General features: G+C 34.7%; 1 protein-coding gene across 1 annotated transcript in view; it reads left to right on the top strand.

The window, feature by feature from the left end:
- Positions 1–16205, top strand: part of AHI1 (Abelson helper integration site 1) — a gene marked incomplete at both ends in the record, with an annotated part of 198861 nt that overhangs the window by 31969 nt on the left and 150687 nt on the right. The window contains 3 exons of the mRNA XM_080700129.1: positions 987–1110; positions 8297–8526; positions 11669–11775. Coding sequence (XP_080556255.1) covers positions 987–1110; positions 8297–8526; positions 11669–11775 — 461 coding nt within the window. The remainder of the gene's footprint in view (positions 1–986; positions 1111–8296; positions 8527–11668; positions 11776–16205) is intronic.

Below are 16205 nucleotides of genomic sequence, written 5' to 3'. Positions count from 1 at the left end.
ATACTGTCAGTGCTTCAGCAGGCACTTTAAAACTGCATTAGCCTTCACTTGGAGTTTGTGGAGAGCTGAAGACTTATACACTATCCACTAGCTGCTAGGTTTCTAATTTTCCTTGGATCTTAAGGTTTCTTTAGAGTGTAGGGAAGAGATGTGGGACAGGATACGTTAACATGCCATAAAACTCAGTATTCCCATTGAGATTCAACCATTTTTCTTGATTAAATACTCCTTGGGTTCTTGTAAGCTTTGCTTAATGTCGAGAATTCGGAAACACCGTTTTGAATTTTTTTTTTTTTTTTTTTTTTTTTTTGCCAGGGTTTCTCATTGCTTTTATAAAGGAAGTTTTCCAGGGTCCTTATTTTACTTCAGAAGTTTTGAATTGCTTATTATTTTAAAGAGTAATTGATTTCACCACTAGGTGGAAGTAGAGTCTTGGACACTTGTTTTGTGTTGAGCTATATTAAATTTCATTGTGTATGAAACATATAGTACAATGTTTTGTCTACTAGATTGAGTTGCTGCTAATTCTTTTACTCTGTATCATTTTAGCATAGGAATTTTTGTATTTGAATAACACAATTTAAATTTCTCATTACTTAAAATAATTACAATTTTGGTTGGAGTTTAATTTGTTTTCACATAAAATAAAACCTTATTTGTGAAACCTCAAATTATACATTATTTGAGGTGAATTTCAATGTAAATATTATTTATTATATGACTAATATATTGGTTATCAAATACTCTTGAGGGATTGCTTTGATAGATAATAATCAATAGCATAGTATGTTATACAGTTTTAGTGTGTCACAAAATTTGTGTATAAATTTTTGTGTCTAAAGCAAAAAACTATTCTTAAGGTTTTGAAATTTTGTTTGAGAACATATTTTGGTTTTTTATATGTTTAAAGTCTATTATAAATTGTGTATGTTTTATTGGATTAAAGGTCCTCTTAACATCTATTTATTTATAAATATTTTTATTAGTATATGAAATTCCTTCTGGACGTTTCATGAGAGAATTGTGTGGCCACCTCAATATCATTTATGACCTTTCCTGGTCAAAAGATGATCGCTTTATTCTTACTTCATCATCTGATGGCACTGCCAGGTGAGTGTACTCAAGACGTACTGATTGTGTATGCTGTTTGCCATCCAGGAGAGAACTAAGTTAATATAAAGTCACATAACTACTGTAATGCCTCAGTACTGAAGGTACTGTCACAAATATGTTTCATACAGACTGATTAAATAAATATTCATAAAACTTCCTTGAATTTTCTTAATCTTCTTTTTATGTAATATGTAGCATTCCTGTAATATGTAGCATTTTTCTTCCTAACCATCTTCATGTAATCATTATTCAAACCATTAGAGTAATAGCTTGTGATAAGAATATTAAACACTTGAAGTGTTTCCTCTGATGGCCAGAAATACTATATTCACTGTTGGCTGGATTCAAGGGCCTGAGTCCAGTAATGCTCACTACTTTGTAGAGGAAATAAATTAATATGTACCTTACGTTTTAAGAGGTTTTTTTGATTGTTCAGTACTTGCATTTTTCACAGTATCTTACATTTTACTTTGCGAAATGTCACAATAAAACATTTAAAAGCTAATTTTTAAAGTTTATTTATACTTTTTAGCCACTTATTTTACCTTAAATGTATGTATGTATGTATGTATGTATGTATGTATGTATGTATGTATATATATATATTTTTTTTTTTGTGTGTGTGTGTGTGGTACTGGGGTTCCTGGAAACCCTTTTACCTCCAGACTACACTCCCAGACACCTGTTTTTTATATTTTTATTTGGAAACAGGGTCTCCGAAGCCAGCGCTTCTGACTTCAAACCTGCAAGATCCTCCTGTCTCTACCTCCCAAGCCCGGGGATTACAAGCATGCGCCACCATGCCCGGGCCCTTCCACTATTTTATTGCTGTTTTTTTCTCCTTTGACTGAAGTGCCTTTTGTTTCGCCCAACATTAAATGTATTCTAAAGTTACCATTACACTGTTTCTGAAGATACTTTTAAATAAATTATTTTATTTGTCTTCACCGTTAGGTAGATGAAGATGGCATTCTTTCTACAATCTAGTGACAGAGCTTTGTGCATGATACTGGGGGTCGAGTATGGCGCACACTACTAAGCTACACCCCACCATTCTTTTTTTTTTTATTTTGAAATAAGTGTCACTAAATTTCGGTCTGCAGGTGTTAAATCTTCAATCCTCCTGTCTCAACTTCCTAATTATTTGGATTACAGGCCCGTGCTACCATACCTGGCGAACAGAGCATTTTGAGATCCATAATGACTTTACCCACATTTACATCCTCTACCTCCTGTGTATTTGTTCTTTCTCTTCTCTTCTTTCTCTCTCTCTCTCTCTCTCCCTCCCTCCCTCCCTCCCTCCCCCTCTCCCTCTCCCTCTCTCTCTCTTATATTGGTGCAATATAATTATACATCATAATGAGATTAAAACTGGCCGATACATGTACACATATCACTTGATGTATTTCCCTTCATAAACCCTCCCCCCTTCTTGCTTTTTCCTCTTCCCATACATGTTAGTGAGATTGGTCACAAAACCTTGTATGGACATAAATGTATTTGAACTGTTCCCTTCTTTAATCTTTGTTTTCTTCTTCCCCACTTTCCTCCCCAAATCCCCTTCCACTATTTTTTTTTGGGGGGGTGGTACTGGGGTTCCTGGAAACCCTTCTACCTCCGGGGTAACTCCCAGATCTATTTTTTTATATATATATTTTTTTATTTGGAAACAGGGTCTCTTAAGCCAGCGAGGCTGGCTTTGAACCTGCATGATCCTCCTGTCTTCGCCTCCCAATCGCGGGGATTACAAGCGTGCGCCACCACCCCTGGCCCCTTCCACTATTTTATTGCTGTTTGCTGTTTTTTTTTTTTTTCTCCTTCGACTGAAGTGCCTTTTGTTTCCTATTTTGTTCTAGCTTTTAAATATGAGGGGAAACATATGAACCTTGACTTTCTGAGGCTATTAATATATAATGACTTCTAGTGTCTGAGTCCCTTCTTCTACCAGTCTTATCAACCTCCTCTCTATAAAATGTCTAAGATCAAGATTTATTATTATTGTTTAGTTTATATTTAAATGAAAAATATGAGAATGAGTAACAATTGATTTTCTTCTCTGTTGATTGGGGACCCCATCATTACTCCCTATAAGCAATAAGTCCAGGAACTTATGTGGTCTGTTCTTTTAGCATAGCCATTCTGTATGATACCATGTGATACTAGTGAAAAGTGCATAATTTTTGCTGAAGCTTTGACTATAAATTTTTGAGTCTTAAAATCATCTGAGCTCTTGTGCTTGCTGAACAATATTTTTACTTGTTTGGTTCCTTTTCTCATTCCTTTGGTAGTAAATTCAGACCTTACCATGCATGAAATTCTCTACACTAAATCCCAATCCTCAAGCTTTCATTAGATGAATACAAACTTAAAGTCAGATTTAGACAGATGTGAACTTTCTATATTTTCTTTTCATTTCTCTCCTAGTATATCTGTAAATGCACCCACCTTTATCTCTGTTCATCGCTGGGGATGGACTATTTAAGAGCTAATCTTTGACCTGTGCTTTTAATATTAGTCCCTTAATATGCAATTTTATTACCTCAATTTTCCAACCCTCTTTTGTATTTCATATCTTTTTGTCTATTGAAGATATCAGCTCATATTAGAAGTATCCTCAAATCTCCTTATCCTAAAAAAAAAACTTCTTCTTAGTTATTTCTGCCTTCTAGATTTTTATTTTCTCTCTCTCTCTTCACCATCAGGAACATTCTGTGCTCTTGTCTTTGCTTTAGTCCAGTCGGTCTTGCTTTCACTCTTACATACTATATAAACATCTTTCTCTGGGATGTCAACAGTTTTTTGCTAATATTCGGATCCATCAACCAGTTTTAGTCCTTATTCTGTTTGCCTTCACTGTAGTAATTGGTTATTGACCAATTTTGAAATGTTTTCAATTCATGGTTTTCATTAACAACTTCATCTGTTTTCATTTTGTGGCTCCTACCAATTCTAGTCATTCTCTTTCTGGGCATCCATTCTCTCTGCCTGTATTTATTCTCACAACCCTTTTTCTGTTTTTTTTATGTATATCCTAGTTTCTCTTACCTTCTCTAGCTCTGAATCTCATATGCTAAACAACCGTTTTTCTGTTTTTTTATGTATATCCTAGTTTCTCTTACCTTCTCTAGCTCTGAATCTCATATGCTAATGATTTCTATCTCTCGCCTTTTTTTTTAGTTTATCTTTCTATTATACATTTCCATTTGGATGGCCCAGTGCTATATTAAGTCTAAAACCAAATTTATAGGCCTCCCTCAATTTTTTCTTTGTGTATGTGTGTATGCATAAATACGTGTATAGGCAGTCTTATGCAACTTGTCTTCCAAGTCAGAAACTGAAAACAGTGCTGTTCTCTTTCTTTCCCACCATTCTTCTCCTTATCGAGCTCTCACTGACATCTGCAGGTCTTCATCCTAAAAGGCTCTACATTGTACCACATCTCTTCTGTCTTCACTGCATTTGCCTTATATCAAGCCCTTGTATAGCTTCCTTAAATCATTGCTTTATACTTTACTAGTATTCAGTCTATAGCTCCTTTGTCTTTGCTGTGTTAAAATTATCTTTCCAAAACCATCTTTCTTTTTTTTAATTTAAAATTTTATTTTTATGTGGATCATATTGAAAGTGGCATACATTCACACAGTGCTTGTTGCCCTACCTCCCCCCACTTCCCCTTTCCCCTTTTCCAACAATAAGTGCCCAGGTTGACCATGCTACATTCACACTTACATATTTGAATGTAGCTTCTTCATTCATCAACCTCAGCCTTCTTCCTCTCCTACCCTTCCTTTCTAGCTTTGCTGAGGTTTCCCCTCCATTATCTGGAGTCCCCCTGGTATCTCTACTACTCCCTAGTTTGAGTATTTTAGAGAAAGCATATGTTCCTTCTCTTTCTGTGCTTGGTTGATCTCACTTAACAATGTTCTCCAGGTCTTTCCATCTTCTTTGGAATGACATGATTTTGTTGTTCTTTATTGCTGAGTAGACCAGCCACCACTCTAATAGAGGGCTAATATCCAAAATATACAAAGATCTCAAAAGACTCTACACTAGCAAAACAAATAACCCAATCAAAAAATGGGCAAATGAATTGAATAGACACTTCACAAAAGAGATACAAATGGTCAATAGATACATGAAAAAAAGTTCAACATCATTAGCCATCAAGGAGATGCAAATCAAAACTTCGCAGAGATTCCTTCTAACCCCAATCAGAGTGCCAAAAATAAATAAGTCAAGTAACAACAAATGTTGGCGAGGATGTGGGGAATTAAGAACTCTTTTACACTATTGGTGGAAATGCAAACTAGTTCAGCCACTATGGAGATCAGAGTGGAGATTGCTTAGAAAACTGGGAATGGATCCACCATATGATCTGGCTATACCACTCCTGGGTATCTTTCCAAAGTAGTTGAAATCACAGAACTATAGTAACATATGCATACTCATGTTCATAGCAGCACAATTTTTAGTAGCCAAAATATGGAACCAACTTAAGTTCCCATGAGCATATGAATGAATTGCAAAATTATGGGAAATATACACAATGGAATTCTACTCAGCAAAACCATCTTTCATAATGCTTTGACTTTAAAAATCTTTGAGTACCCATTGCCCACTGTAAAATGTTCTAGTTTCTTAGCATGGCATAAAAGACATGTCCATTTTCTTCTTAGGCACTTGCCATGTACCCCTTGCTTCACCCACACAGTCTTTTGGAATACCTTATCTTTGGCATCCTCATGCCCTTTAACCTGACCTTCTCCTCTTATACTTAAGTGCTTCTCTCCTACTCTTCTTGCCAAGTTTATTCATTCAACAAAAAATTTAATTGCCTTTTGTGATCCATAGTGAGTTTATAGTTGTCATTTAAAATCCGGTTCAAGCTGGGCATGATGGCCCATGCTCTTAATTCCAGCGCTTGGGAGGCTGAGACAGGAGAATTGCACAGATTTGAAGCCAGCCTCAGCTACTTAGTGAGTCTTTCAGCAAATTAATGAGACCCTGTTTCCCAATAAAGTATAAAAATTGGTCTGGGATAATAGCCCAGAGGTAGAAAAGCCCCTGGGTTCCACCCCTAGTACCACCAAAAAAAAAAAAAAAAAATCTGGTTCACATGTCATCATTTCTTGAAGCTGTCTTGAGTTTCCCCACACAACATTTAGAAGAGTTTAGTGAAGTATGTCTTTTCTTTATGAAGCTTTACAATTGATATGACTGTGCATTGTAAAAAATATTATTTTGAGCCGGGCGTGGTGGTGCACGCTTGTAATCCCCGCGCTTGGGAGGCGGAGACAGGAGGATCTCGCAGCCAGCCGCGCTGGCTTAAGAGACCCTGTTTCAAAAAATATAAAATAGGTCTGGGAGTGTAGCCCGGAGGTGGAAGGGCTTCCAGGAACCCCAGTACCACCAAAATAATAATAATAATAATAATAATAATAATAATAATAATAATAATAATATTTTGATAGTATTAACTGAATGAAGAGAAAAAATTAAAACAAGGAGGTTTTTGAAATAAATAATACTTATAATTATTTATAAGTAATGAATAATTATATGTAATTATAAGTAATAAATAATACTTGTAATTATTGAATAAGCTAAAGTAAAAAAGAAGAGAATTAGAATTGCTAAGGGTCATGAGTGGCAAAATTATTCATTTCTGCCTATGTCTTTTTTTTTCTTGGGAATCACTGTCCCATGTTATCACTAATGTCTCCTAAGTTTCTTACTGGCTAGCTCTCTGCCACATGACTTTAGCCTAAATTTTCTTTGTTGTATATTTCCAAAATAATGTGTTTTTAACAAATCAAAACATTCCTAATATAATCAGAAAGACTATGTGTAATGGCTCTCCAGGAGGTCCATATGTATCCAACATACCCCCTCTCACGCTGTTTTAAATCTAATACGTTTCTTAGATCTAATATGCCTTACTTGTTCTTTATGAGAAACCTGATTTTTCCCTAAACCCATTAATATATTTCTTTTGATTATAGATTCTACCATTCCCTGGGTAATAAAAGCTATCACCAATAACAGGTTTTTTTTTTAACACAAAGGTTAAACGTGTTCATTGAAATTTTTGCTGTGGTTAAATGTTTATACAGTGATACACATGCTTTATTTTAATTTAAAAACATGTTCTTTCACTTCATTATTAGTTTGGATTTATAGAAATTTAAGATCATACAGCTGCTGAGAAAACTCATAGAATGTTATACTTGAATAGCCAACTGTAATTTTCTTTTATTTATAGTTTTGTAAAGAACTTAATTTGCTTTAATTCATATTAACTTAAAAATGAACTATTAATATATTCTTCAAATTTCAGTAACTAAACCAAACATAAAAGTCACTTGTCTGTTGCTAGATTTTGCCATGTTTACACATTGGTAGAAATGTAGAGTATCTAACAAAACATTTTAGTCTTATGGTTTACTTTTTGGTCGAGACTGCCACAGTAATTATCTTAAATTTTCATATGAATCATCCATTTCTTTGAGGAAGGGATAATGAGAGTGCTAAACATAAAGGGAGTGCCTAATGTATGATAGTCTGCTTATTATCAAAATATTATTACTATTTTAATCTTATTTTGCTTATTTGCTTATTTAATCTTATTTTATTTAATCTTATTTTGCTTAATTAACCTAAATTCATAAATTTTTAATATGGCTGTTAAATCTTGGGAATTTTCATGTTTATCATGTAGGTTTTGAAACTACAAATGTAAACATTAATAGAGTACCCTATTCTTGAAACTCCCACTAGTAATTATCTTGCATAAGCAATATACACAATATAAATAGGAAGTCATTAAAATTTTCTAATATATTCAATATATATTATACTAAATATAGTATTTTAGCAACTACTCAGTGTATGTTTGATCAGTGTCAAAAAAAGTAGATTTAAAAAATATACAGGTAGGTCCAAATACAATTATACAGTATCAGTTGTAATTCATAGATGTAACATGCCTAATAGTAAGAAATAATCTTGTTAAAATATTAAAAATTCCAACCATCAACAATGTTATCATATTTGTATAGATATTAGTTTATATTCCTTGTTGTCTTATTCTTATATAGGGTCCATTGTCTATATTGGTTATTAGAAAACCTATTAAAAATTCTTCGTTTCAGAAGAAATATGTAATTTTTTTATTTATTTCCAGGATATGGAAAAATGAAATAAACAATACAAATACTTTCAGAGTTTTACCTCATCCTTCTTTTGTTTACACGGCTAAATTCCATCCAGCTGTGAATGAGCTGGTGGTTACAGGATGCTATGATTCTTTGATCCGGATATGGAAAGTTGACATGCAAGAAGATTCTGCCATATTAGTTCGACAAGTTGATGCACACAAGAGTTTTGTCAACTCTCTCTGTTTTGATGCTGAAGGTATGTCAGTGAATATGTCCCAAATGAAGGCTGGTTGCTTGAAGTATTCTTTGTCAATTTTTATTTCACTGCAAAACTTATTTAAGCCTGAGAAGAATTTTATGATTGGATGATAGATTTGGCACTGGAGGAATTCAGTTTGTAATTTTAAAGTTCTTAAGTTTCTAAATAGATTAATCTTTACAATTAACCAGTTATGTACCAAATTTCATAAATGTGTTTGCTCAGATTGGTAATTATTATTCCTAGCAACTTTTAATAACCTTTTAACGATACAAGAGAGATGGCTGGTCATGGTGGTGCACACTTATGATCTCAGCAGTTGGGAGGCTGAAACAGGAGTATCGCAGTTCATGGACAGCCTCACCTACTTAGGCCCTTTGCAACTCAGAGAGACCCTATTTCAAAATAAGGAATAAATAGGGATAGGGGTGTAATTCAGATGTAGAATGCTCTTGGGTTCCATCCCCAGTACTGGAAAAAAAAAAAAAAAATAAATAAATAAATAAATAAATAAATAAATAAATGGAAATGGCGATAAAAGTCCCAAAGAATATTGTAAATGTAACAGCAGGATATTTTTTAAGTATGTATTTTAAATTCTGTGTTTTTATTACTATAACAAATACCTGAGGAAAACAACTTGAAGGAAAAAGGATTTATTTCAGCTTAGTTTCAGAGGTTTCAGTCAATGGTTGGCTGCTCCCTTGCTTTTGGCTTCCAGTGAGGTAGAACATCATGGCAGAGGGATGTGGCAGAGAAAAGCTGCTCACATTGTGGCAAGATGGAAGAAGAGAAAGAAAGGGGCCACCTTTGGACAAGAAATACTTTCCAGAGCAAGCTCCCAGAAACCTTCCTCCCTCCATTCCCCAACACCTGCACTTGGCACCACCTCCTCATAGTCCATTCAGCTGTCAGTGTATTCATTCACCCAGGAGGCCAGAGCCTCATGATCTCATTACCTATCAAAAGCCCACCTTATAGCACGCCTGTGGTGGGATACAGATTTAACACATGAGACTTTGGGGACAATCCAGAGCCAAACCATGGCAAGTACACAAACATACAAAAGAAAAGGAACTCTGCAATTATTCAAAGATTTCTCTTAGTATATGAATGATATAGATGATATGTATACACACACACACACACACACACACACACACACACACACACATATATATATATATATATTTTTTTTTTTTTTTAATTTCTATTTCTGTTTTTGTGGTACTAGGGATTGAACCTAGGGACATTCTACCTCTGAGCTACACCCCGGCCATATTTTTTATTCTTTATTTTTGAAACAGGGTCTCAGTAAGTTGCAGAGAGCCTTAGTAAGTAACATGAGGCTGACCACAAACCTGCAATCCTCCTGGCTCAGCCTCCCAAGTACTGGGATTACAAGTTTGTGCCACCACACCAGCTACAGACGTTATTTTAAAGATGAAAAATACAGGGTATTTTTTACTAGCTGAAAGATTTATCTAATATTACATTTTTAAACACTAAGACATGTATCCCAAAGCTATAATGGGATTTAGATCAAAATTATAATACTGCTAATGTACTCAAACTATGGGATGTTAAAAAATTGGGGACATATTTAGGAAAAACCCTGAATAGAAATGTATTTGAAAACTGTCAGAAATAGCTCAGATTAAGAGTTTTTTTAAATATTGGCCATAAATTATACAAATGTGAAAAGCAATATAAGTCTTTGTTGCTCCAACTGATAGACGTGGGGATAAAGCAGCAGAAAACAGATTTTTTAAAAAATGCTTAAAATCAGAATATTCTAACACATGGATCAGGTCACTGGTTGAATAAGCTCTTTTTGCAAAACAGTAGATTCACAATTGCTGAACCGCCATCTATTATTAATGGTGTATAAGATATTCCTGAGTGGCTATGAAGTAGAATCCGATGATCTCTGAGCTCCTGTGTTATACCTTAGGATGATTTTGACTCTAAAGAATTGATGTTAAAATGATAATACTTGTTAGTTATAATTTTATTCATTCTCGTCATTTGTTGGGTTTTTACTGGTTCTCAGGTATTATGTTAAGAGCATATGTGAGAACATAGGTATTTTTCTAAGTATATAAGGAAAATTATATAGGTTGAAAAAGATCCAGGAATTCAGATATAAGTTGAATAATTCAAATAACTTAGCTTTGGAATATGAGCCAAATACCCAAGTACTAAGATTTAATTTATTTTTGTATTCAAATTCAGATAAGTAACAAAAGGAAATAAGTCATCAAAAATAATTTTAAAGAATTATAAAAAACTCATTTAAATTTAATATTGATTAAAACTGGGCATGAGCCAGGCGTGGTGGCGCACGCTTGTAATCCCAGCATTAGGGAGGCTGAGACAGGAGGATCACGGTTTGTGGACAGCCTCAGCTACTTAGTGAGGCCCTCTGCAACTCAGTGAGACCTTGTTTCAAAATAAAGAATAAAAAATTGGGCAGGGGGTGTAGCTTGGAGGTCAAATGCCCCTGGGTTCCATCCCCAAACCCGCAAAAAAAAAAAAAAAAAAAAAAACAAAAAAAAAAACTGGGCATGAAGGTGCATGCCTGTAATCCCACTACTTGGGAAGCTGAAACAGGAGAATGGCAGGCTCGAGGCCAGACTTAGCAACTTAATGAGACCATGCTTCAAAGTTAAAGGGGGGGGGTGGCTCACATACTTCAGAGGGTTCAATCCCTAGTACCAAATAAAATAATAAATAAAATTGGGATTATGTTGGGAATTTTTTTCCTTTTTAGTTTTTTAAAACTGAAATACCAATCGGGCGTGGTGGTGCATGATTGTAATATCCACGCTTGGGAGGCTGAGACAGGAGGATCACGCAGGTTCGAAGCCAGCCTCAGCTACTTAGGCTCTCAGCCACGTAGTGAGACTCTGTTTCCAAATAAAATATAAAATAGGTCTGGGAGGATAGCCTGGAGGTAGAAAGCCCCTGGGTTCTACCCCCAGTACCACACACACACACACACACAAAAGACTGAAATACCTTTTAGTAGCCTTCTTATTCTTTGACTCTCTTTTTGGGTTATGATTTTCCCAAATATCGTATCATTTGTTTCTAACTCGGTGTGCCATTTATAAAATGAGTAATTTTTTTTTAATAGGTCATCACATGTATTCAGGAGACTGCACAGGGGTGATTGTTGTTTGGAATACTTATGTCAAAGTTAATGATTTGCAACATTCAGTGCGCCATTGGACTATAAATAAGGTATAAAATCATATTTTATACTTTGGGATTTAGTTAAAGGACTTGGAAAAGATTTAACCACATGCATTTAAGATAGGACACAAGGACTTTCATTTCTGTCTTTTCAATAAATTAAGGTTTTCTCAGTTCCTAAAAAGTCATTAGTTATCCTATCTTTTGGCCAGGCGTGTGTTTAGTTATCCTATCTTTTGGCCAGGCGCGCGTGTGTGTGTGTGTGTGTGTGTGTGTGTGTTCTTAGCTAGTGAACCTAGGGCTTCATGCATGCTCTGCAAGTACTCTGCCACTTAGCTACATTCCGGACTACTTTCAGTCATTTGTCCAGTTTGTATTTGCTGAAATATTTGTTAGAATGAGATATATGTTACTATCTATAAGTATTTACAAATTATATTTTCTGCTGTTCATATCCTTTCAGTGCTTGGTCAATAAGACAGACTGTCAATTACATAATCAGGATGTGGGTGGGTCATTGAAACACAATAATTGTTTCACATGAAATATGCTAATTTTGTAGAATTGAAGAAGCTCTTTCCCTTTGGGAAAAGTATTTGTAAGGTGGCCTGTAAGCAATTTTGTAATTTTTATTTTTAATTAAAATTATAAATGATACTCGTGCATTGGTTTGGTAGTTTGGTTTTTACTCTTTTGGGTAGATACCCATAAGTGGTATTGCTGGATCTTATGGTAAGTTCGTTTTCATTCTTCTGAGGATCTTCCATACTGTTTTTCAAGGGGATGGGAGGGGAGAAGATGGAAACTCTTTAAAGCACATGTTGTACTTAAACAAACATATCAAAGTCAATCACTAAAGCAAGCATGGGAAGGAGGGAGGGGGAGGGAACAGGATGAGGATTGGATAAGGGCTAATTGGGTGATGTGTGCATGTATATCTCCACAAGTTTTTTATTCCATTAAGATAAAAATATATAAAAAATAAATAAATAATTTAAAAATATATAAATGAATTTTTACACTTGAGTTTGTTTTATATAAATTAATGTAGTTTCTGCCTAACATGTTGTACATGTGTTCTTTAGTTTTTCATAATATATTATGATAATATTTGTTCTTTTGAAAAAGACACCCTAAGAGAAAAAGAATTTCCATGAAATTTAGTCAAATTTATTGAGTTCATTTTAAAAAACGATTAGATCTGTTTAAAAAGTTCAGTTAGGCCGGGTATGGTGGCGCACGCTTGTTATTCCTGTGCTTGGGAAGCTGAGATAGGAGGATCACACAGGTTCGAAGCCAGCCTCAGCTACTTAGTGAGGCTCTCAGCAACTTAGACCCTGTTTCCAAATAAAATATAAAATAGGTCTGGGAGTATAGCCCAGAGGTTCAAGGCCTCTGGGTTTCACCCCTAGTACCACCAAAAAACAAAAGCAACAACAACAAAAAAACCAAAAAGTTCAATTATATTTTTAGTCATCTTTATCTGGTCTTTTAATGAATGATACTAAATATTCATCATGGAGCCAGATTTAACACCTTTTGAAAAGAACATTTGAGTTACTTACACACCTGAGAGATCGGCAAGGCTCCAAAGGCACCATTTTCAATTATTTGAGTCTACAGTGCAGAAGTTATTACTTCTTATAAGGTTCAGGTGTTGCTTTACCGTAATATAGTAATTAAGAGACACATTAACTTTGAAAACCTACAACTTGGTCTTCACTTGAGGCAGTCAAAATAAAAAAAAATAAAAACATTTAAGACATGAGCTAGTATGTCTCTTTTTTTTTTTTTTTTTAGTAGCAAATTAGCAAATGCCGTATGGCAACCTAGAGATGGTGATTTCACACTTGCCTATAGCCAGATGGCGGTGTGGGGACACTTGTCTGCCCCTTCTGGATGAAGTACTTCTGTGCTAGTACATTTTCTTAGCCAGTCATACACTATGTTCACAAGAGGGGCTTTTTTAGTTTGAACATAAATGTGATAAAAGAAAAATTTGAAGGAAGCTGGGCGTGGTGGCGCATGCTTATAATCCCAGCATTTGGGAGGCTGAGACTGGAGGATCATGGTTCGTGGACAGCCGCAGCTACTTAGTGAGGCCCTTTGTAACTCAGTGAGACCTGGTCTCAAAATAAATAAAAACCTGGGCAGGGAGTGTAGCTCAGAGGTTGAATGCTCCTGGATTCCATCCCCAGACCTGCAAAAACAACAACAACAAAAAAAAAAAACCCAAAAATATGAAGGCGATTACTGAATATTACAAATAGTAAATCTGTTAGCAACTTCCCCAAATTTATACCTCACACTTGTACTGCAGTTTTGATTTTGATTTTGGATTTTGCATTTGTACCAGTTGTTCATATCCCACCAGTGCTTCCCCACCTCAGATGTATTTTAATTTACCTCACTAAAATCCCCACCTGTGGTGTGTTTCACTATTTCCTGTAACTTTTAAAAAATAGCTGGCGACAGATCTTAGTAGATCAATAGATCAATAGTTGGTACCAGGACCCAGCTGTTAATACTAGAACTGTAACCATACCGTAGTGTACCAATGCTGGTGCCACCCCCTTCTAAGGAGATCTAGAGACCCTCTAGGTCATAGATTCTTAACCTTTCTGTGTTACCACCCCCTCTTCAGAAAAAAAAAAAACTCAGTGGCCCCCTGGTTGCTTACATTACCCCCTTATTTTTATTCAGCTTTTTCCCAGTTCCAGCCAAGTAACTGCTACTCTTTCCCATTGTTTCTGAATTCCCCCACAGGGCAGTGTAACAGACTTTAGGAATCTGCTCCAAGTGAAGGGAACAAAAATTAATAAGGGGTACTTGAGGGAGAAAACTAATTCAAAATTCTGCCTGCAGTTTAAGGGACTTCTTTGGCTCTTTGGGCTTTAACACTTGTAAATTTTTTTTTCTACTGGTAATCCCAACAAGAAGGAACTTTTATAATTTTTATTTTTGATTTTTTAAATATTAGTATGTATATTCAAGATATACAGCATATTTTAAGCATATGTACATATAGTTAAAAAGGTTACTATAGTGAAGCAGATTAACATATCCAGTATGCAACATATTTTCCCTTTTTGTTGTTATTTTTGTGGCATAAACAGCTGAATCTACCCATTTAGCATGAATCCTACATTCAGTACAATTTTATTACCTATAGTCTTCGTGTTATACATTCAGTCTCTAATCTTGTTCATTCTACTCTGTTACCTCTGACCTCCTTCTCCTAATTTTCTCTACCCTCAGTCCCTGGTAACCTCTCTGTGTGTTTGAATTTTCTGGTTCTTTGTTTTGCATTTATATTTCAAATATAAGTAAAATCATGCAGTATTTCACAGTATTTCCCTTTCTGGGTCATATATATTTCATTTAGCATTGTATCTTCCATGCTTATCTACACTGGGGCAAATGGCAAGATCTTATTTTTTAGAGCTGAATGATATTTCTTGGAAAGAAATATTTCTTGGAAAGATAGTGTATGTCTCTATGTGCATGTCTATCATAGTTCTTTGATTTGTGCATGAATGGACAGGTCCTTTTCATATCTTGGCTATTATAAATAATTCTGCAGTAGACATGGGAATGCGGATATTTTTACAAGGTGGTGATTTCATTTTCTTTAGTATGTGCCCTGAAAGAGGTATTGTTAGATTTTACAGTAGTTCTCTTTTTGTCGGAAACCTCCATACTGTTGTTCATAATGACGCTACCAATCTACTTAACCCACCAACAGTGTACAAAATTTCCATTTTTTTCACATCCTCTACAACATTTATTATCTTTTGACATTTTAATAACCATCTCATTGGGTGTGAAGTGCTGTAATGAATTTAATGTGCATTTTCCTGATTATTTTAAAGATGTTGAACATTCTTTCATATGCTGGTGGCCATTTTTATGTGTTTTAAGGAGATAGGTCTTTTCAGGTTTTCTGCCCTTTTTAATTAGATTATTTTTCTATTACTGAATTGTATGAGTTCTTTATAAATTTCGGATGTTAGCTACTTATCAGATATATAGTTTACAAATAATTTTATCTCAACTTGTAGGTTGCATTTTCATCTTGTTTGTTTACTTTGCTGTGGAGAACCTTTTTAGTTGATGCAGTCCTTTGTATTTATTTTTGCTTTTGTGGCCTAAGCTTTTGGTGTAATACTCTCAAAATGTTGCAAAGGCTAATATTTGAGATCTTTTTCCCTATGTTTTCTTCTTCCTTGAAGAACATTGCTATAGTTTCTGGTCTTACATTTCAATCTTTTATCCATTATGAGTTGATTTTAGCATATAGTATAAAACAAAGCTAATTCTTCTTATTCGTGGCTTATTGTCCTTGAAGTGTTTGTATTTTTTTCTGACATTATAGTTGGTATCTACCTTTAGCTACCTCAAATAATTATCTCCTCCCCCCTAAGAAATTCACATAAAATTTATAATCTAAATTAAATGATTTTAGAGTAAGATGTCCA

The sequence above is a fragment of the Muscardinus avellanarius genome (assembly GCF_963383645.1).
Source record: "Muscardinus avellanarius genome assembly, chromosome: 8".
NCBI classification, from domain to species: Eukaryota; Metazoa; Chordata; class Mammalia; order Rodentia; family Gliridae; genus Muscardinus; species Muscardinus avellanarius.
Note: the sequence above shows the minus strand (reverse complement) of the source record. Positions and strands in the feature narration are given on the sequence as shown.